Source organism: Ochotona curzoniae, unplaced genomic scaffold, assembly GCF_017591425.1.
Source record: "Ochotona curzoniae isolate NIBS_2020 unplaced genomic scaffold, NIBS_Ocur_1.0 contig_3520, whole genome shotgun sequence".
Taxonomy (NCBI): domain Eukaryota; kingdom Metazoa; phylum Chordata; class Mammalia; order Lagomorpha; family Ochotonidae; genus Ochotona; species Ochotona curzoniae.
Window position 1 is genome coordinate 8,451,983 of NW_024465894.1, and position 22,858 is coordinate 8,474,840.

General features: G+C 45.7%; 1 protein-coding gene across 3 annotated transcripts in view; it reads left to right on the plus strand.

The window, feature by feature from the left end:
* The window catches only part of PTPRT (protein tyrosine phosphatase receptor type T), a 918,862-nt gene that overhangs the window by 353,265 nt on the left and 542,739 nt on the right, over window positions 1-22,858 (plus strand). For all 3 annotated transcript variants that reach the window (XM_040981459.1, XM_040981457.1, XM_040981458.1), the window contains exons 5-6: window positions 767-882; window positions 18,637-18,811. In XM_040981459.1, the coding sequence (XP_040837393.1) occupies window positions 767-882; window positions 18,637-18,811 (291 nt within the window). The remainder of the gene's footprint in view (window positions 1-766; window positions 883-18,636; window positions 18,812-22,858) is intronic.

The window sequence follows — 22,858 nt, forward strand, 5'->3', positions numbered from 1 at the left end:
GTGTTGGGTCCACAGTTGCCGTGTGTGGTAAGCATTGATAATTACTAGGCCCCTTCTGGGGTGGCATTTGACATAGCATTTAGGATATCCACATCCTATATCATAGTGAGGTTCAATCCCAGCTGTGGCTGCTTCTCTTCCTCCTCCTCATCAGCAGCTGCCTTGTCACCAAGACCATACGTGCAGGTCTTACATTCAAGATATTTCAGTTCAGCTTTCTTTTCTCTGCTTGCATGGGCTACAGGGGAGAATTTTCTATGGTAAATACCTGCTCCCCATCCTCAACTCTGGTTTTTTCTTCCTCCCTACCTTTTAGTTCCTTGGTTCCACCTGTTATCCATGTCAGCTCCTGGGGCCATGGTCAATTTGAATGTATTCCAGAGATGATTGTGCCAGTCTAACATGGTATTGCAAGGTTGTTGTTATTGGAAGGAATTTTGAAGGTCTCAGAAATCTATATTTGTGTCTTGATCTTGCACTGTCTGGATAGCTCTCTGGACCAAACTGTGTAAACCCTAGGGCCATCATTTATCTATCTGTGAAATAGGTCTATTGTCTATCTCATGGATGTGGTGAGATTTAAGTGAGAGAAGATGAGCCCAAATCCTCCCACTGGATCTGGCTGGCAGTGCGGGGTCTGTCACCTCTTCACTGAACCTCCTCCCATGTAGGGTCCACCCTGCATGCCCATCCAGAGCTGTCATCCACTTGGAATGAGAGAGGCTGTAGAATCCCGTCCTCATACGTTCTTTGGTTTGTCTCCTAGGAAAAGCACCTCATTTTCTGCGACTCCAGAATGTCGAGGTGAACGTGGGACAGAATGCAACATTTCAGTGTATTGCTGGTGGGAAGTGGTCTCAACATGACAAACTTTGGCTTCAGGTAAGGAATGGAGAAGACTGTTTACCCTGGCCTGTCTCTCCGTGAGAGAAGTAAGCATGCACTGGGATGAAGGGGTGTGGGGCAGGGTTGGATCATTTTCTGTCTCTCTCCTTCTCTCTGTAAATCTGCCTTTCCAATAAAAATAAATAAATCTTAAAAATATACATGTATTTATTTGAAAGGCAGAATATAGAGAGAGAGGGAGAGGAAGGGATAGAAACAGAAAAAAGAGTGAGGTTGATTTCGCACATGCTGGCTACTCTCCCCAAATGGCTACATTGGGGGCAGCTGGAATGCTCCCAAGCTGGGATTCAGGAGCTGCTTTCAGATCTCCCACATGGGTAAAGGGGTAGAAAGACTTGCACCATTCTCTGTTGCTTTCCCAAACATGTTAACAGGGAGCTGGATTGGAAGTGGAGCAATAGGGATGCCAGCAACACAGGCAGTAGCTTTACCCATTATGCCAATGACCTCGACCCCACTAGATTTTTCTTAGAATAATTTTTTGTAGAGTTTCATTGAGATGTAATATGTAAAGTGTACTATTTGATCAGTTGTGATGCATGTGTATGTGTAAAACCAGTACCCTATCAAGACATCAGGCACATGCAGCACCCCCAAGTTTCCTTGTCCTCATGTGCGTTTTCCTCTCACTGCCCTCTCTGCCTCATGTGTGACATGTAGCTGTGATCTGTTTGCAGATACTGTAGTGTAAGCCAAGTATCCCTGATCAGATAATCTGACATCTAAAATGCTCAAAACCCAGAAATTTTTGAGCACTGATATTATGTCATGAATGAAAAACTTTACATTCTACCTTCTATGTTAGGTCATAGTCAAAACACAGGTGCAGTAAAAGTATTAAATAACATGATCTCCAGGCTGGGATATTGGGTATGTGTGAAACAGAAATGAATATCCTGTTTGTATTTGAGTTCCAGCCCCATGATATCTCCTCATATGTATGCAAATATTCCACATTCCAAAAAAAAAAAAGGAAATCTAAAACACTTGTTAGCCCAAATATTTGGGGTAAGAGCATACTCAGCTTGTATCAGCTTTTCTGTTCTGGAATTTTATGTGAATGGAATCATGTAGTATATGCTATTCTTTCATTCAACATAGTTATCCTAGGGTTCAGCTATATTGTTGTGATTACCAATGGTTTATGTATCTATTATTTACACTAATAAATAATCTATGACATGAGTAGATTACATTTTGTTTATCCGTGCAGCTGTTCATGGAGATCTGATGGACAGTTTTCAGTTTTTGGTTATTAGCAAAACTAGTTGCTGTGAGCATTCATGTGCTAGTCTTTCGATAGTTGTGTTCTTCCACTGCTCTTGAATAAACATCTAGAAAGGAAGTACTGGGTCCTGGTACAGATGTGTGTTTAACTCTCTGAAAAATAAGCTATTGTGAGAAACGATTGTACTATCATTAAATCCCAGCAGTCTTTGAAAGTTCTCCCTGCTCTATACTTTCACTAACACTCAATATGGTGGATCTTAGTTAATTTTAGCCCTCTGAATAGATGTGTGGTGGTGTCTCATTGTGGCTGTTTTCTATATCCTTAACGACTAAGAATGCTAGATATCTTTTTATGTGCTCATTTGCCAAGTTGTCTCTCTGGACACATTGTTGGGAGTTGAGACTCAAATGTCTCTTCTTGAATTTAAACCTATTTGCAGCCATTGGAAACTGTGGATGGAAAGAGTCCATGTAAGGTCTATTAGTTCTTCCTTGCTATTCAGCAGCATGGAAGACTGAAAATAACAATAATGACTTCCTCTGCTGCTTCTCTCGGCTCCCTCCAGGCCACAGGAGAACATAGTAAACTTCCACATGTCACTCTGGTAGACATGCTGCGGTTCACGGATTCCGTTGTAATTAGGATCAGAACACATCAGATCCCAAGAAGTGGCATTGCTTTAGCTGGGTCGTAAGAATGAGGTGGGTTGGTCACAATATTTTCAGCAACTTTATTTAAGTTTCCCAATTATCTTAGGGTCATTAGTGCTACAGTCCTGGGATGTACATCCTACACCTTGGATCTGTTCCTGAGAATTTTTGAGCCAGAACTGATACTTGTTACTTTATCTATTTTTCACTGTAAACCAAATCTTATTCCAGAGCATGTTTTTCTGTGGTTTACTGTGGGGAGTGAAACATGGAAAGAGAACATCAGTTAAAAATGAGGCATCACAGACAGGAGAAAAGGAATATTACCATATCTGGTAATAATGTTAAACTGCACAACCACACATCTGCTACTTACTGGTGGGCCGTAAGCAGAATTCACAGTATCATGGCTGCTAGTGGAATAGAGAAAACTTGTCAGATACACAATTTACAGTGTCTGCACGATAAACACAAACCGATTGTTCAGGAAAATTCTAACTGTTGTTCACACGGAGGCCAGACAGGAATTGTTCCCAGGAGCCCTCCTAAAGAAACACTGTGTGATATAATGAACAGCATTCCCTACCACGGGCTTATGGAGGGCACAGAGTGAGTTTCACAGGCCTGTTTCACATAATGATGCTCTGTGTACCAGCAATTGGGGAAGGTAGATGAAGAGGAAGGGAATGAGACGGGCAGCGGATGGTGGCAGAGGTCACCAGCTCTCTGCTCATTCATCTCTATCTTAGGAGGCTTCCGGCTTATCTGGCGGGTGTATAAACTCAATAACAGTTTCTCCAAGGAGCTCTCCCTAGATAATGTCTCCCTCATCCATATTTCAGGCAATATTGGAAGGTAGATGAGTCACACAGAGCTTGCTGGAAAATGCCTGTGTGTCTAGTGAAGTCCAGGCTGATGATACTTTCGCTCAGTGCATAGTTGGCTGTCTGGATCTGTGCGTTATCCCTACTGCAGATTCACCCAATGCTGATACAAGAATGTCCAGTAAAACAAATTCTGTCTATCCTGAATATGCAGAATTCCCTAAACAACAGAATGTGACAAATACATACATAGCATTTATAGTATCATAGTTTAGAGATGATTGAAAAGTACTTGGAAGGATGTGTATGCATTATATACAAATATCTCATATAAGGAAATTGAGTATCAGTGCATTTTGGTTTCTGGATTGAAGGAACTAATCCCCCATTGATATAAAGGAGCTACTCTGGTTGGAAGGAGTTTGTATTAGTCAGGGTTCTCAGGAGATATAGATCCAAGCTGCTGTTGCAATGCCGAAGTCCTGTGATCTGAAAGCTGGGAACCTAGGGAAACTTTTTATGCAGTAGTTTACATACAAAGGCCCGCTAACAAGGGGAGTTAATGGTGCAGATCTCAGGCCATGGGCTGGAGAAGAACAGGTCCAAGCAGAGGCATGCAGGTAAGAAGCCATGTGGACAAAGCCCTTTCCTCCCCAGATATGGTGATGGCCACTCCCCTAGGAAATGACAACTACTCTACTGAGCTCACAAGTTCAGAAGCTAACCTTATTGAGAAACATCTTCGCAGATACATGCTGAATTCCTGTTTCATGTGAGTACCCCATGGCTCAGTCAAGTTGAAACCTACAACTAACGGGACGATGGAATAGCATAGTAAGTTAAGCTACTGCCTGTAACATCAGCATCCCCTATGGGTGTTGGTTCAAGTCCCAGCTGCTCTGCTTCCTAACTAGCTCTCTGCTATTGATCCAGGGAAAGCAGCAGAGGGTGGTCCGAATGCTTGAGCTCCTGCACCTGCGTGGGAAACCCAGAAGGATTCCCTGGCTCCAGGCTTTGGCCTGACCTAACCCTGGCCATTGAGATGATGAATTTACTGATTAAAGACCTCTGTCTGTCTCTCTACTCTCTCTCTCTTTAACTCTGGCATTCAGATTTTTTAAAAAGATTGAATCTTTTTTTTAAAAAAATGACTCTTTTTTAAAAAGTTAATTATCACATAGGTTAACATGTTTTTACAAAATAGAACTTTAAGTCACTAACCACTTAGGAGATGATAGTGACCCTGATGTGAGGCACACGCCTGCCGTGGTGGATTCCTTGTGAGATCTGGGTTTTAATCTGATCCAACATTTAGAGGAAGAGCCAGCTAACTTTCCAAAGTTCTGTACATATAACAGGGCTGAAGTAACTTGGTTCAAGGCTATCCAAAGCGAACAAAATGGATGTATCATGTCAAAATGACTTTACAGTAAGTGCCTATAGCAGGTCTGTCTTTTAGCAGCACTATTTTCTGCTATAACTTCTAAGATTAGTTGAGGAATTTAACTAAATTGCCAGAGGTAGAAAAATATCCCCACTGCCCAAAGTGACATACAGATTCAGTACAATCCCTAACAAAACACCAATGCCAATCTTTACAGACTTTCAAAAAATAAAGCTATAATCCATATAGGACCAAATTGCCAAAGTGGTCTTAAGCAAGAAGAACAAAGCAGAATGTATGGCATTACCTGACTGCAGGATACAATACAGGGTGGCATTAATCAAAAGGTCATGGCATTATCATGGAAACAGACTGGCTTTAGTGTGGAACTGAGATTCCAGATGTAAACCTACATGTCTTACTGACAACTGATCTTTGGCAAGAGTGCTGAGAGCTTGCGTGGGATGGAATAGTTTCTTCAGGAACTGCTTCTGGGAAAACTGGATATCCACATGCTGAAGAATGACACCAAATTTTTGTCTCCTGCCATATAAAAAAAATCAACTCGCAATGAATTTTAAAAATTCAATGTTAAGACCTGTATCAAGGGCAGGCATTTGGCAAAGGGATCAAAATGGCATTGACCTGCATTGGGTTTAAGAGTGCCCGAGTTGGATTCCCTGCACAGCTCCTGACTGTAGCTTCCCACTGATGCAGACCATGGAAAACAGCATGTGGTAGCTCAAGAATTTGGCTGCCTATTGCCCCTAGACCCTGACTGAGTTCCCAAGCTCCTGCCTTCATCTGGTGCAGCCCCAGTGATGGCAGGCAATTAGCGAGTTAATCTGTGGATAGGATCTCATCCACCTTCCTGTCCTCCCTCTCTTTCTCTGAAATTATTAAACTTTTAAAAAACCGTTAAAAACAAAAATGATCTGTAAATGTGGAACTACCGGCCAGTTTTTAAGTCACGGAAAAAAATCGAGTTTGTTTCCAGAATGTTATGTCGGTGGCACTTGTCTCTGGGGGTGGATAGAAGTGGTGAGTAACAACATTTGAGATAAAGCCCTGTCCCTTGTGTCACTGGGAGTACGTGCCTCCATTTTTGTAGGGTAGGACTCTAGGGTGTTTCCCTACATGGTTTCATGCCATGAGATTAAAAGGGAAGACCAGCCCACACTCATGGCTTTTATCCCCCTAGAAATTGTATGTTCTCTTAAGGAAGCCAGTATCCCCGGTTGTGGTGTTCATGGAAGTATAGTGCAAGCTCTATGGAAGAAACAGTGGATAAGACCTGTGTAGAAATTCATGTATCTGAACCTGAAAAAAAAATCTAGTGCTTCAAGACAAAGGCCAGTGGAAAGTTATCAACAAGTTCGTCCTGTCTTGGGATGAGTCCTCCTTGCAGGGACGAGTTCAAGGTTGGCCCTGTGTAGGCTTGGGTTCAGCAGTGGCAGCCTCAACCAACTGCTGATCAAAAAATATTGGGAAGAAACATTGCATCTGCACTGAACATGTGCAGCCGGTTTTCTTCTAGTCATTATCCTCTAAACACAATAGGGTAACCACTGTTTACACAACATTTACACTGCATGCGTTATTATGAGTAATATAGAGATAATTTAAAGAATCTCTGTAGGATGCTGTGCACAGGTTCTATGCAAACACTGTGCCATGTTGTATACAGAACTGGAGCATTTGCAGGGTTTCTTATTTAATGCATTGGCCTGAAGAGTCCAAACTTACAATATTTCAGGCAGTTTTAGAAACAAATAGATGGTGTTTGTTCTTAGTAGGATTTCTAGTCAGCAAAATAACCTATGGTTCTAGGGAATCCTTAGAAAAATACATACATTGGGGCCCGGTGCAGTAGCCTAGCAGCTAAAGTCCTCGCCTTGTACACACAGGGATCCCATGTGAGTGTCGGTTCATGTGTCAACGGCCTCACTTCCCATCCAGCTCCCTGCTTGTGGCCTGGGAAAGTAATTGAGGACGGCTTAAGGCCTTGGGACTCTGTACCCATGTGGAGGAAACTCCTGGCTTTGGATTGGCACAGCTCCGGCCATTGCTCTCACTTGGGGAGTGAATCCTCGGACAGAAGATCTTCCTCTCTGTCTCTCCTCCTCTCTGTATAGCTGACCTTCCAATAAAAATAAAATAAATCCTTTTATAAAATAAAAAGAAAAATACACACATGGAGTACAAAGGGATAGAAATACACCAGCATGATCATCTGTGACACACTCAAAAAATGAAAATAGAAACATGTTTTCCTGAAGATAATTAGGCAATACGCATTGAAAGCCTTAACACTGTATATTTTTCCAATGAGTAATTTCAGGAATGAGAGTTTTACCTGAGGAGATAACCAGAGACACAGACAAAAATATGTCTGCAAGTATGTTCAGTGGAACAGAGAATTAGAAACAATTTAATGGTCCAGCAGGAGACTGCTTAACCAAAGTCTGGAATGCAATAATTAAATATCAGATTATAAAAGGATAGGTAATGACATTTTCACAATATGTAATTAGTTGAAAAGAACAAGTTATGAAACAATTGTGTTCAATATATTAAGTTTTACAATAAAACCACAAATGTATCATGCACACACTCTCAGTTGGCCCTCTTGATGGGGTTCCACTCACGTGGATTCCACCAACTTCAGAGAGCAGATATTTGACCAAAACTTTGTTCTGTTCTGAGCCTGCATACGTGTTATTGTTGCCGCTGTTTCATAACCAATACAGGATGGCAACTATTTGCACAGCAGTTAGATTGTGCTAGGTGTTAATCAATAACCAGAGCTGATTCGATGTGTATGGGAGGACACGGCAGGTGCTTTAAGATGCTGTGTATTTTCTGGAAGAAGCTGGGGGTGTCCTGTTTTCCTAGGTGTAGAATGGTGTGCAGTGGTAGGAAGCCAGCAGAAGTGGCCACCGCACACAGCTTCGCTCGGGTTTCACACCCACATGGTTGCCACCAGGCAGGCTTCCTCTGGGAGGCTGCTTAGAAGTGTCGCACATGTTTATCAAAGAGCATAGCTGATGGGGCTTGTCAGCCTCACCCTGGGGCAGGCCTCCAGGCCTCCGTACAGAGGATTTGCTGCATTGGGGGTTTGTGCAACAAGGAACGTTTGCAGAGTCTCAGAAATGAGGCAATGTGTCCAGTGGTGTGCACACATCCCGGTCAGGGTGGTGCTTACGTCGGGACAAATCACAGGCATTGGAGCCAGAGCAAATCTGCATGTGGCAGGGAAAGGCCCCCAGCAGTGAGCCCTCAGATCGACTTCTGTGGACCTGCTCTGTGCTCTGAAGGGGCTTCTGTGGCTGTTCTGGGTACGGCTCTTCCCCCAGCGTGCCTGTGTCTGAAGCAGGCATCGCTTCTGTGCGGGATTCCTGTTGAAGGCCTGGTGGCCACATCATAGCAAAGGATGATGAAGCGATGTTGCTGCCACATCACTGCTGACATTCACTCGAGCGCCTGCACACAGCCTGAACTTAATGTTTGTGGCGCTTGTTTCAGATGGATGTCATTATATCCCCATGTTATTGACAAGGAGCTGGCGTATTAGGGAAGTGAACAGGACCTTCAGGCTCTCACAGAGTAAATAGCAGACGCAGAATGTGAATATAGGGTCTGTATAATCTTACGTCTTGATCCAGCCCTTCCATGCTTGCCTCACGGCCCTGTCACCTTGTGTTACCACTCAGGCCTTTTCCTTCTCTACAGGTGGTCTCCTGTTATACACACACACACATATATATACATATGTGTATTTAGCACCTATAAGAGAATTTCAAATAGTTCCTGGAAATGGAATTAAAAGATAACCCTTATTTGGATGCAAAAAATTTTTGAAATCTCTGCGTAACGTTTGGTTAATATGTATTTCTCATGAACTTCTTCAAGACCTCTTGAGTGTGTGGATTTCAGAATTCTTGCACCAAAAATAAACTTGGAATTTCATTTTCCATTAGCTTTGTGATGTGTCCTTACATTTACAAACCTCTTTACCGGCTGCTGCAGGAAATACTTAAGTATATTTGAGGTTCTCAAATTTTCAAGAAAAGTCAATGAAATAACAAAGCTCTAAGTTTTTTAGAATCAGATCTCCCCCTCTGGTTGCCTGCATACTTCCCATTTTCCCTTCTTAGCTATGTGTTTTTATGTGGGTTGTCTGAGCTTGCAATGCAGTTTTCATTAACTCGCACCTCTTCTCAGGACTGCCCTGTGGAACTGTCACTGATGGTTTTGTTGTTAGAGCTAAGGAGTGGTTATTAGACACTCCCATGTCCTCATTTGGTGGCGCTGACTCTTCTCTCCATGACATTTGTCCTGCCACTTTGGGTCCCTGAGACCATGTGTCAGTGACTAGGGAAGTTCTGAGGTTTGGCCAGATTTGCGGGTTAGCAGGGAGGCCTGCCAAAGGTCCATGCGTGAAGGCAGAAGAGCTCAGGCTTACAGGTCAGAGACAACAGTTACCTCCCCCTGCAAAAAGGGGGCGTGTTTGGATCAGTTTCCCCTGTTCATGGAGAGGATGAGGCTGTGCGCCCAGCAGGTGTGTATCATACACGGGCAGCTCATGTTTACAAAACCGTCTTATTGACACAGAAAGCATGCAACTTGCTGACTTGCTTGGATTTTTGCGTTTTTATGAAGTCGTGGCGGTGTGATCTTTATTTTTCTTTCTGTTCCTCCCTCATATCCAGCTTCCCTCTTTCTTTCTTTCTTTCTTTTTTTTTTGATAATGTTTACAATGATCTGCTTCCTGCTTACTTTAAAATCATGAGTTTAACCCTCCACGCAAGGAAGCACTCAAGCCCCGCCCTCTTGCATCTTTACCACGCTTCATTTTCACCTGAAGGTAACCATAGATGAATCAAAAGTTGGTTTTAGGCACCCCGAGAGATGCAGACCCCGCTGGGCTTGGAAGCTGCAGGCAAGGCTGTGTTCTCTCGGGCTAGTCTGCCCCTGTGGCACAGGTGTCCTGTCGCATCCCGTGCAGAGCTCTTGAGGAGCCAGACAGCTCTGACCCGGATGCTTGCTCCTCACATTTACTCTTGCTTTGTGTTTTTCCTTTTCGTGTCTTCTCCCAGCCCACCCTCAGTTTCTGTTTGTGGGGACTACAACCCAGTGCTTCACAGTCCTGCATTCTCCTGGAGCTGGGAGAGTATGGCGGATGTGCTTCTTGTCTGCACATAGCTCCTCTTCTGGTGGCAGAGATCCTTACTAAGCAGCTTATCATAGAGTCAGCTGCTTTATCCCAGTGCAACAAGACTTCCCAGTATACAGATGAAGGTTGGTGGAGGCAAAGGAGGCAAGTGCTGGAGGACCACATGCAGCAGAGCGGTGCCCTCAGGCTCACTGGAGCTCTGTGAGATGAGACAGACATAGGCAGGAAGGGTGTCACCATGCCCCGAGAGAACATGTCTGAGGCTTGTCTTAGCTGCACAGGTCTGACAGCTAGCAACCTGTGGGGCTAATTCCAGGCCCCTCTTGGCTCCCGTAGGAGCTCTGGATGCAGACATCAACCCTGCAGAAGCACTTGGTCATGCATGCTGTAGGCCTTCGCAAGGGTTTCAGCACATCTAATCAAAAATGATTTACGTCTACTTCTATTCCTTTTAGCTTTTAATAAAGAATAATCAAAAGCTATTCTTTAGAGAATGCCAAAAAAGGAGCATGTATGGTCTTGGGAGAATCAACGTAGGAGAATTCAGGCAGTTTCCAAATGTCACACCATTGTAGCCATGTGACTAAGAGTGGAAAGAATATTCATTAGAGATGAATTGTAAGAACTTCACCCAAATATTTCCTGGCCAGGAGATTCCTAGAGCAATCAGAATGATTTTTCAGCTGGAAATGCTGGGCCCGATTTTATTTTCCTTTTTTGTTGTTGTTGTTGTTTTAAGCTAAAAGTTCAAAGCAGCACTCGGTAGGCTCCCAGCCTTTGTATTAGAGTATTTCCTATAAACCACGCTTAGGATCTGTTGTGTGAAACCAGAAACTGCTTCCTTTTATTAACGACGGTAATGTTTCCACTTCTGCCAATTACAAATCAATTGCGAGGCTGCCTGCTCTCTCTGAAATAATGACATCCATCTTTGCAGGCAGTGTGTCTCTTTGCGAAGGGAATCATGTCATGACACCAGAGGAGAGTGCATGGGGAATTATGAAATGGCGAGGCCATTACAGATACCTTTATGGATAATCAGGGAGTGGGGAAGCGGCGCACTTTCCTGCATTAGGGCCTGCTCTTGTTGTTCTCTCCTGGGGTTTCTTGAAGATAAAGCGTCCAGCCTGGGTGGCAGGATGCCCATGTGCTGGGCACAGAAATACTGAAGTGTTTAGTTATTTTGCAGCCATGCTTTTTCCAAGGAATATATATGAGCTCTCAGCTCGAGCCTACTTGGCTACATAAAACAAAGCAAGTTCGGAGAAGGAGGAATTTTGAGTTGTGTTTACAGAGAAAAGGACGGAGATGAAAGGGGACGGAGGAAAAAAAATGAGTGATGAGAAAGACACAGGTATGACTGGGATTCCTCAGTACTTCCAGTTAGGTTATAATATGCCTTTGTTTAATTTCAGCATCTTGGGATGTTGAATTGGCAAAGGGATTCACCTTGTGACTGGCTGCAGCTTAATGGACACCCAGTTTGATTGGCAGACATGGCTTTTAGGCAGGCGAAAAGTGCAGCCTTTTGGCCAGGGGGCTAATGGTGACCTGTGGTCGGGACCCAGGACTTGGCCGATAGGGAACAGGTTGGACTTGGTTGCCATGCATTGGTCATTTGCTCACCCTCAGGAAGTGGCCTTAGGCTTAAGAGGTTTTGCTACTTACAAGTTGTACGGCAGTGTCTCTGGCTTCTTACCTTCCCCCTGAAGGTCTGAAGGTGGCCTTCATCTTTCAGTTCTTGAAACCCAGATCAAGGTCATCGTCAGCAGCAGCATCACCTGGTAACTTGTTAGAAATGCAGATTTTCTGGATTTTCTGACCTCATCCTCGACTTCCTAGATCACTCTCCAAGTGATTATTGTACAGCCTAAGCTTCAGAACCAGTGCTCTGGGCTGAAGAGGTGAAGAGACCCTCATCCCAGCCTTCCAGCATAGTGACTAGACCAGAACCTAACAGTGTGCAAAGAATCTGTTAGCCCAGAGTATAGGAAAGTACTTTGTCACGTCTTCCGTATGTGTCCATCACTTTTATAAAAAGGCATTCCATCACAGCCATACGTGTGTCTTTTCTTCAAGGTGGCATTAGATGTGAGCCAGGCTGGTTAGTGTCTGGGTTACTGTGCGCTCGGTGCTGCTCCCAGAGTCATTTGGGTGCCGCATGCTGCGTGTGCTGCCACATACTGATGCAGGTGATTCTAGTGCCTGGATCAGATCACCTGGAGCCAAATCTCCACAGCCACTCAGCACTGGTGCAAGGTTTAGCTGTTCCCAGCAAAGCTGGCAGCCAGCAGCCTTAACAATACTTGGCTGGAAACCAAGACTGGACTTGAATTCTTCAAGTGAAGACTCTCGTCCCACGCCACTGGATTCCCCAGTCGACATCTGCATTTTTAAATGGACCCAGGTGATTTTTTTTCTAGTAACTTAGGAAATATTACTCTAAAGACTTTTGCTGTTCTTCCGCCTGGCTTGGTTTTCCTGTTTGTTACGCATGAATATTAGGACTTGGCTCCCACTTTATCACAGGGAGGATTTGTTAAAAGAAAGAAGGGTGGTATTGTGGAGTAATGGGTAAAGCTACCACCTGCTCCTCTTCCAATACAGCTCCCTGCTAAGGACCCAAGGGAAGCAGTGGAAGATGGCCCAGGTGCTTGGGTCCCTGCCATCCACATGGAAAGGCTGGTGCAGCTCCTCGCTTGGTTCTTTCCCAGCCCTGGCTATCGCAACCACTTGGGAAATTATTTGATTGATGGAAGATCTCTCTTCTTCTTTCCCTGTAACTTTGATTTTCAAATGAATAAGTGCATTTTAAGAGGAAGAATACGGCCCAGCTGTACCCCATAGATGCTAATTGGTGCAGTCTCATGTGGGGTCATGGAATCCAGTTAGCTAACAGCTTCCCTTGGGGCGCTAATGCAGCTGACTTGGAGACCACTCAGAAACACAGCTCTTGTTTACTCGGGGAGCATTGCTCTTTCCACATGGACCCTGTTTTCCTCCATGAAGTGTAATATTTCAGCCCTTGACTTTATGTTTTACTATTTTTTTTTTCTGCTATGTTGGAATCTTAACCCAGCCTGTAAATTCCTCTGGGCAGAAATTATACCTTCCACACTCCGCACAGTCTCATTTCTGTTTTGTAAAATAATGAGTACATTTCCAAAATGATTAATAATAGAATAGGGAAGGGAGGAATAAAAAAAATTCAAACTACCAGCCCCAGTGAACACAATCTACAATAGGCTATTGGCCCTGGAATGCTCTTACAAACTTCAATTTCTAACAAGTTCCCAGGTCTTACTCATGCCGCTGCTGTGGTCCAGGGCCACCCATTGAAAGCAAATGGCCTGGAGATGCTAAGAGGACTGAGTGAAGGCTGTTATGTAAGCCAGTAAGCACAGTGCCATGTACAAAGCATACCCTAAGAATGTTACTGTCACTCTCAGCTTCGTCAGTGGTTGGACCGGGCCAGGCATCCGACTAGTGATGAAGTCACTGATTGGAATATTAACATCCCATGGAAGAACAGCTGCACCGCTGCACCTGATTCCAGCTTCTTGTTAATGGACACCCTGGGGGGCAGCGAGTGACCGCCTTTTGGCTGGATTGCTGCCATCCACGTGGAAGTTCTGGCTTGAGTTTCTGGCTCCTCTGTCTGGCCTGGCCCAGTCCCAGCCCTTGCTGGGAACGCTCTTTACCTGCCAGCCTGCCTGTCTCTTTCCCCAGATCTGTCTGTCTCTCCAATAAATGAAAAATAAATGAAACCTACAAAAAAAAAAAAAATAAAGGCTCAGACAAATCCTGTCAAGTGGGACAAAATATTTGATCAAACTCTTTGCTCACGGAGAATGTATTTAATGTTCACAGGCCTCGGTGCTTATTGCAGGATGCCCCAGCTTGCCGTAGTGGCCATTCTGCAGCAACCAGGCTGCAGCCCCCTTTGTAACCAGATATCCAAGATCCCAATTCCAGCAGCTCTCAAGCAGAAGCTGGCCAGCCTTTAGCAGCCCTCCTGTATAATGTGCTGTAGAAGGGGGCACGGGTAGGAAAGGAACAGATAGAGGCAGTGGCCCCAGCCCCGAAGCCTTGTACATGTTGGCTCTTCAGGACTCACGGCTCTCCCTCCCACCAGAGAACCTGCCCTCTGTCAAATGGGAGGTTTCCTTTGTCCCCTTCCATGGCCAGGGCCTGATGGGGCTGCTCAAGATGGCCATTGAGTGCAGGACACGCTTGGGAGCTCCCTATGGGATCAGGCTGGAGCTATCCTCCAGTTTGCCTTCTTTGCATGTCTCCCTCTTCTTTTCTCCTTTCTCCGGGGAGCGCTCAATAGAGCACCTCTTTTCAAGCTTTGTGGCTGCCAGCCTGTGACATTGCCTGTCAGTGCCCACTGGGAAATGTATTCTCTTGACTTATAAACTATGAAAGACTGGAAGATGACCCTGCTTCTGGATAGCCGTCATCCAGACCTGAAGAACTGGTCACAGCAGAAAGAACATATGCCCTGAAATTTCAGAGGAAGGATGTGCATTGGTCTGCAAAATGCCAGAGGAACTGAAAGATTCTTACAAGGCAGAGCAGAGGATAGGACCATCTTTTCCTGGCTTCCATAGACATTCACCGTGTTGTGCTTCTCTTTGTCTTTTTCCTAGAAATTCAGTGTTCCTTCACTGCCTGGCCCTCAGTCCCAGCATCCCGAAATTGGTAACCACGTGCCTTCCTAGGCTACTTGTGGTCTTGGTTGGAAATCTTGAGTTTCTCACTCTATGTCTACTTTGTGGTCCACTTCAGGTTCCCAGCACTCTGATGCTGGCCCATTTCCCTGGGAGCATGTCTGAGCCCTTAGCTGTCTAAACTATTGTCTTGTATTTCCTCTTTTGCCTCCCCCTGGGGCTGAGAGAGTGCCTGGGACCTGTGCATCTTTCACATAGTCTCTATTTAAGCCCCTCCTGTGGAAAGTCACGGCACGCTGGCCTCTGCGCTTCCCTCCGTCTGTTTGTCGACTTCGTGGTCCTCTAGTTGCCCCTGATTTCTGTTGCTGGGTTGCTGCTCACCGACCTTGCCCTGCAGTGTGTATGCCGTTGCTGCTTCATTGTCACCCATCACACTCAGGAGCTGTTCACATCGGGGTGCATGTCCCTGAACCTAACCTCCATTTCTCCTTGCCCATGGTCCTACACAATGCTATTTGCTCTCATGAAATGGTGCCTTCCTGCTCTTCCCTGTCCTGCTGTTGTCTGCCCCCAATATGACAAGTGTGATTACCAAAAGGCCTATTTTCCAGAAATTTTATAAGACAACCTGCAATTTCCTATCCTTCAATGGGCGAGAGTGGTTCAGGAGCTAAACAGAGCAGCGTGAATGGTTCAGGGGTGTGCACATAATCCTCTCCGTCTCTGCTAGAATCTGACACCATTAAGGAGAAAAGTAAATAACACTGGAGGCAGCACTGAAATAAAACTTAAATGGGAAAAATGAACGCTTCACTCTTAATCAGCCCTTTCTCTTTGTATTCGTTTTTATTGCTCCAGTGTTCAGTTGCGTAGCCTAATGGTTTTAAAGCAAATGTGTTTCCTCTGAGCTGCGGCTCGGGGACGTTTGGGCTGACTGGATGAGACTCCAGGCACAGGTGGGATGCGTTCCTTTCTGAAGGTCTCGGGGAGACTCTGTTCCCCTCCTTTTCCTGGCGAGCATTGGCTGCCGGCCTCTTCCTACGTGGTCAAACCAGCAGGCCCATCACTTTGCACTGGCTGGCCGAACAGTCTTACTAACTGCACTGCACCTGCTCCTTCATGAGGAGGGGCCCTTGTGAGCTCATTGGGCCAGGAGGGATAAGCCGACTTGATCTCCTAATCTCAAAATCCTTCGCTTGACAACATCTGTAAAATCTCTTTAGGAAGATAAGGTAACATTCACAGATTTGGGAGATGGAGGTATCAGGTTGTTGCAAGGGCTGTTATCCTGTCGACCACACTTTTCTCATGGTTGAGTTCTAGATCTCTGCTGACCATTTGATTACATGTGACCTAACTTATTCCTCACAGTCACTCCGTAAAGTGCAAATGATGATCAGATCTACTGTATGTATGATGAAACTGAGGGTCAGAGAAATGAAATTCCCTGCCCAAGGCTACACAAATTGGGCGTTTGCTTTCATTGGGCTTGTAGCTCAGCCCTGTGCTCTCACAAGCATCTAGTCAGCACGGCTGCCTAAGAGCTCACCTGTGACCATTTATGGACCAGTTCCACCCAATGGAAGTTGCCTTGATTTTCCGAAACAGTTGCAACTGATAAATTTTATATACTGGGAGTCTTAAGTGGCTTTCCTTCCATTGTATGATTCTTTTCTGCCTATATTTTAGTTTCTTTTCTTTTTGTAGCTAATATTTTATTATTTGCCACTATTTTAGTTTTTGAAAAAAAATCGTCAAGTGGGGTACTCCATTCAAATCTGAAGATTCTGGTTTTAGTCCAGGAAAGAGGACTGAAGTGATTCCCCTCTGTAATATTACGTGTCTGTTCTTCTGGCTCTGTTTCCTTTACTCTCCCTTCCCCCCCCCACACTTTTTTTTTTGTTTTCTGTCCGGGTTATGTTGTCCGGCCTGTCCATAGTGTTTATTGTAGCCCCCTTTTCCAAAGCCATGTTGAATTTTGCAAAGGGTGCTGCTAATTTTCTGGAATCCTTCCCTTGGCTCCTCCGGGTTCCTTTTTCCTCTTAGGATCTTTCCTCGCCTAGTCACCTCTTTGCTCATGTTTTGTGGAACCTGAGGGGTTGACACTGTCCTCAGTCTGTCGTTTGAAACTTCTGATTTCTTGGCTGTTCACAGGGTCGCACACCTGAGCCGAGGTTCATGTCTCAAGGGCTGTGTGGTTGGACGCGGGTCGCTTTTACTTGTTTCCTCTGTCTTCCAACAAGATGTCTACACCTCCCTCCTTCCTTTGCTATTTTGCTGTTGTTATTAGCTAAGACTTTGGTAGTGAATCAGTGGACTGCAGGGTCATGTCTGTTGTTTGCATCCTTCCATATTTGAACCTGTGGGTGCTTGAGGTGAGTGTGGGAAGAGTGATTTGAATTCGAATGCAGGGCATCTGGCTTCAGAGCCTACTCTTTATGTGTCTGCACCGGTGTGGGACTAACTCCTCTCAGCTGTTACCTGCTGCCTCCCAGGATGGGTACTACCCAGAAGCTGGATAAAAACTAGAGGTGAAACCAGGAAGTTTCACCTCTACAGGATGCAGGCATCTCGAGTGGCGATTTAACCACTGTGCCACAATTCCATTTTTGTTTTTAAAGCAGAATTAAGGCCGTAAGTAAAAGGTCTTAGTAAAAAGAATGCTTGAGTTGAAGTTAGAAAGCCCGGATAAGGGACGTATTTGCTCTACATATTTACTTAGCTTCTTTGACATTTGAATTCTTCTTCTGAGCAAAGCAGCAATGATACGCAGCTCAAACAGCTCTATGGTAGTGAAAACATTTTACACAACGTTGCCCAGCTCAGGGTCTGGCGCATATCAAGTGCTTAACAAATAATCACTCAGACAGCATTAACATGCATGCGCTCTATGGATTATGCACGTGCCTTGTGGGTTGTTGTAACTTGCAATGGTAGAGAGTCTTGCACAGGCTCAGAATAGCTTGCCCGAAAGTCGGGATGCTGAGGGCAGAAAAATCTGTGTGAATTCACGTGGGTTGTACAAAGGCCTGCCCTGCTGAGGAGTTTCCAAGCAGAATTTAGGAAATGAATAAAGGAAAGTTGTGCCTTCAGGGTGCTCACAGCCTAAAGTGAAAGGCTGTTTGGAAAGCTTTGTCATACATGGACAGCTGACCAGTTGCTCTAGAAGAATTCATTGAGGATGATGGGAACAAAATGAAGAAAGAGGCCTCTTTCCCAGAGAGATAAGACATTCCACGCAGAGGAAGATGGGCATGCTAAGGAGGAGGAGTGCTAGGCAGCCCATAACCGCACTTACCCACCATGATAGCTTGATGAAGGTGACTTGGGCACTGGGCCCAGGCATCAGCTCTGGGGCTAGGAACCATAGTGTTTATTACCACTACACATGGGCTAAGGTTGAGTTAATAAACCCAAGGCTGTCTTTGGTAATGTGTATGTGTTGGGGGGGGAGGAGGGGAGAGGGCTGTGGTTTTGCTTAAGGAATAAAGAAAAGAGGTGGTCTAACATGTTGCAGCCTAACCCCCCGTGCCGGCTGAGTGAGGAACCCAGCTATTTAGAAGAGGCTTCCTTGCTGTTCTTACCACCAGAAACTCCTTCTCTTGATCATCTTGTTAGCAAGGTCTGTTCTGTGGTTAAATCACTAATACACAGCAGCTGTGGAAGCACCTTGTTATCGACGCAAAAGCTTCCTATTGGTCCTCAGGCACGGGGGTGGGTGGAGCCTCCCGGCTGGGGTTCACCTGGGAGCCTTCAGAGCATAAATTCTCTCCTCTCCTCTCTGTCTTGCAGCAGTGGAATGGGAGAGACACAGCTCTCATGGTCACCCGTGTGGTCAACCACAGGCGCTTCTCAGCCACAGTGAGTGTGGCAGACACGGCCCAGCGCAGCGTCAGCAAGTATCGCTGTGTCATCCGCTCTGATGGGGGGTCCGGCGTGTCCAACTACGCGGAGCTGATTGTGAAAGGTGAGTGCCCAGAGCTTCAGCTGCTACCCCTCTGCGGTTGGCCTTCCCAGTGTCCCGTGCCCCTACCTGCGCTGGGTGGCCATGCTGGGAAGAATCCAAGACTTTACCTATCTGCTGCTTTACCCACCCGCACTCTCCCCAGCCTGCCATTTCATAGAGACGCGCGTGCATACCCACTCGCTCCTCTCCCATCCTGTTCCTTCCCCCAACCCTTGAAAAAGGGAAAGTTTTGAAAAAGGGGGTAACATTCTGCGGTTATTCAGAATTGAGCCTCACTTGTGGAGCTTTATGTCTAGAGGCCTGGTCCAGGGAAAGGGGAAATGTATGCCGGAAGGACTCTCCAAATCTGGCTTTATTTTGTAGTTCAAGTTAGCATACATACATTTTCCTGTGTGTGCACGTGTTGTTGTGGTGGCTGGCTGCTGTGAAGGACAAGTGCTGCTGTTCCTGGGGAAGCGAGTTGAACACTGGCTGCAGTGGCCATATTGGGAAGGACTTCTCAAGCCCTTCACCCGGGCCTTGATTTGATTGTTTTCAGCTGTTGTCCCGTTAGTTCGAGCTAAGGCCGACTTGCTTTCCCTTAAGATACATGTGTTTCTCCCTCTGTCTTTTTCAAGAAGTTGTAAGTCATGTTTATTTCTGAAATTTCACCGTCTGTTTCAACATGTTTAACGGGCGTATGTTTCTTCAAACGAATTATCCGATTTGTAAAAATCCACAGTTGTAGTCGTTCAGATCATTCCAGGTGCTTTTCCCCCTTTCCTTTGGGTGTGCAGCAATTAACCTCGCAATGGAGCTCTTCTGAAGAGAAGGCTTTTATGCTATTGAACCAGATTATTTCGCTAGGATCCATTCCCCAGAGGTAGAGAGGGGAGGCCCAAGAAAATGAACATATTTATGGATTTTTTTCTTTGTTGCAATATTGCTTCTGCAAAAGAAACAATTTGACAATTGACATCAGCAACGGCAGTGTATGGTTGTATTCTATCTGCCCATGTCATGTTCAGCGATTAAAGCTTCAATACAGCATAATGTAGGGAATGAAATAATGAAGCCGTTCATATCATGCTAACTGTAGGAAGATACCTGGTGTGTTTGAAAAGAAAAACCACCGATCAAGTCCCAGAAGGCTTCTGAGTTGATTTCCTACCTCTCTCCCAGAGGGAAGATCCAGGCAGCCTGGACTGGATCAGACTGGGGGATTCTACAGTCTGGAATTTTCTTTGCTGGCCCACTATGACTCTTAGAGGGATGGGGAAGCGTTTTTCTGCCAAGGACCCTGTAGGTATTTATAACATCATCTGCTGGCTGTAATTAATGACCAGCTTACAAATGAGCACACCTTAGTCAATGAATGTGGAGCCCCACCTGCGGTTGTCTTGGCAGAGCCTGATTGAAGGATTCTGTGTACCCTATGCTGCCCTGGGCTGGGTGTTGAGCAGTTCATGCTCACCGGGCAGATGCTGTTCTGTTGTTCAGGTCTCGGCTTGGTTGTTATCGCTTTGTCTTCTCCCAGTTTACCTTACTGGCCCCCTTGAGGCAGCCACACCCTTCTAGAAAAGTTCGTTTCATTTTGGCAGGACTCCAGTTGCATTTTGCAATGGTAGTTTTTCTACACTTTTTTGAGTTCTTCGTACTTGGCACTTGTGCTGGGCACTGTGCCAAGTATGGGGTACCCCAGGGAACCCAAGAAAATTGCCAGTGTTGAACTTGTCTGACCCGTACATTCGATCATTTCATAAGTACTGGTGGAGTGATGGATGAGTGAGTCCCTTCTTGGCCTCTGCAGGGAATTTATTTCATCACTGTAGTGCCATGAACTCTTAAGCCAAAAGATCAACCAATCAGATAGGAGAAAACAAATCTAATGGGGGAAAATCATCTTTTAATGGCACTCAAAGGAAATGAATTTACAGGTGAAGGAAGCCATTGCTTTGTGCACATTAGGCTCATGTCTCTGTTGCTGGTGCCCTAAGATTGATTTGCATGGCATAGTGGCTTGTGCCATCTGTGTGCTCTCTCCTGCACTGCTCACTATCCCTCTTTTATGAGTGACCTCTTGCATCAGATTGGAAGTGCCGCAAAAATACCTTGAATTGTCTCATGCTCTCCTGTCTTTCCATCAGCTTGCATGTACTCAATGTAATGTGTGTGTTGAGGGAATACACTGAATGTCTATGGCAACCAGTGTGGTGACTTTGACTTTCCACTCCCAGATCAAAGGAACCAGAAAATATGTGGCTTGTTCTACTAAATCCGAGGTGATGGAGGGGTGGCGGAATTTGGAGGGGAAGCAGGAGAAGCCAAATCCAGAGACTGCCTTCCTTTGGAGAGCTGGGCACAGTGTTCTGGCACTGTTACTTACTTGTTGCTGACTCTGATCCCAGAGCTGGTGGGAGGAGCCCGTGTGGCTGCCGGTCCTGGAGTGCACCAGCTTAGCCAGCCAATGTGATCCAGTGGCAACTGTTGCTCAGGGACTTCTTACCTACAGTCTTTGCTGCTCCAGTCTAAGGGATCCATTGAGTGGTTCCAGGCCTCCTGCTCAGTGGGTGGTCAAGTGTTAGAGCTCCCTGTGATAAGGTTCCATGGATGGAATCTGTCCATAATTTTGACCTACAATATCACTTACGCTAGTGTGTTCCCTTTGCTTCAATATTCAGTGGGTGCTAAGTTGTGTACTTCGTGCCTTGAATATAGCAAAGTCCCTGCATGTATGTTCTCATCCTAATTGCTATTCTGCATGTTGGTTTTCTTTCCATTTGCCTTACAGTTGTAATAACTGAAACAGCCAGGTTGAGACTGAGAGGATCATCCTAAGTCGTAGAACTGGGGTCCCACTTGGGTCTTCCTCCGGCTGCTTTGGCCGCCCCTGGAGCCCTCAAGAATCATGCCCTTGCGAGTACTTAGGGTTACAAGGCCAGGGACAGTGCCTGGAGTCCAGGTATCCCATAAACAGCTAGGATAAGGCTGACAATGGGAGTCACCAGGCCTGTGGAGCTAAGGTGCCCTTTCAGTTCATGCTCACACCCTCCCTACTGTCAGCCAATTTCCAATTTCCTGGAGAAACAGATTTAACCCTTTTCTATTCATATACATTCTTATACACTTTGTCCAAGAAAGCAAGAGGCAGAGGTAGTGGGGGAGACTGAGGCCCAGGGGCTCCTGCAAGAGGTGCCCTGGAGCACTGGGTGGAGACAGTCTTGGAGAGTGACGCACTTTCCTTCTTGAGAGCCCTTCTCCTCTGAGTCCAGATACTTCAGGGCTTTGCTGCTAGAGTATTTGCACTTGTAAAAAAAAAAAGACTGAGGGAAAATTGTAATCTTCCTCCTTTGAGGGAAGGAAAAAATCTGAAAACCAGAACCTAAAAAGCATTCTTGCAGCACAAGTGTCATTGTAGGGCCTGGGTTTCCTCTCCTGGGTGCTGCTGATGGCTCACACCGACCACGTGGGTCTGAGGGGTGGGGCTGCTCCTGGCTGAGCTGAGACATCACAGAGAAGGTTTCCCAGTAGGGCTCCTTCTCCTAGAATTCCTCTCCTTAGGTCAGTAGCAGGAGACAACTGGAGCTGGCAGGCCCTGGTTTATATCCCAGTCCTATCCAATCCTAACTCTGTGACCCTGACCCTGCCCGAAGCCTCTCGTAGCTGAGATGGCTCATCTGGGAACAGGAGTACAAGAACATCTCCTTCAGAAGCCATGTGAGGAGGGAAGGAGTGCATGTAGTTGTTAGAGAAGTGTCTGTTTACTTGCTCTAAGAAGTTTATTCAATAACGATCACTTGCCTGTGTGAGTGGGATTTCCGAGGCAAAGGAGGTGAAGGATGCTGGGTAGGACAGCACACCTGACTCAGGTGCTGCCTTGATTAATACCTCTGTGCCTTGGGGAAATCTAATGTCTCTGTAAAGTGAGCTCAAAGCCCTTTGCATCTCGTGATGAGGGGGCAACATAGGCTTGGAAACACCGGGATCCTGGGGTCTCTGAAGGTCAGAGTTCTCTGGGTCCATTGCTGAGGAGTCAGGAAAGCTTAGTAGCTGTCCTGTTTGCTTGTA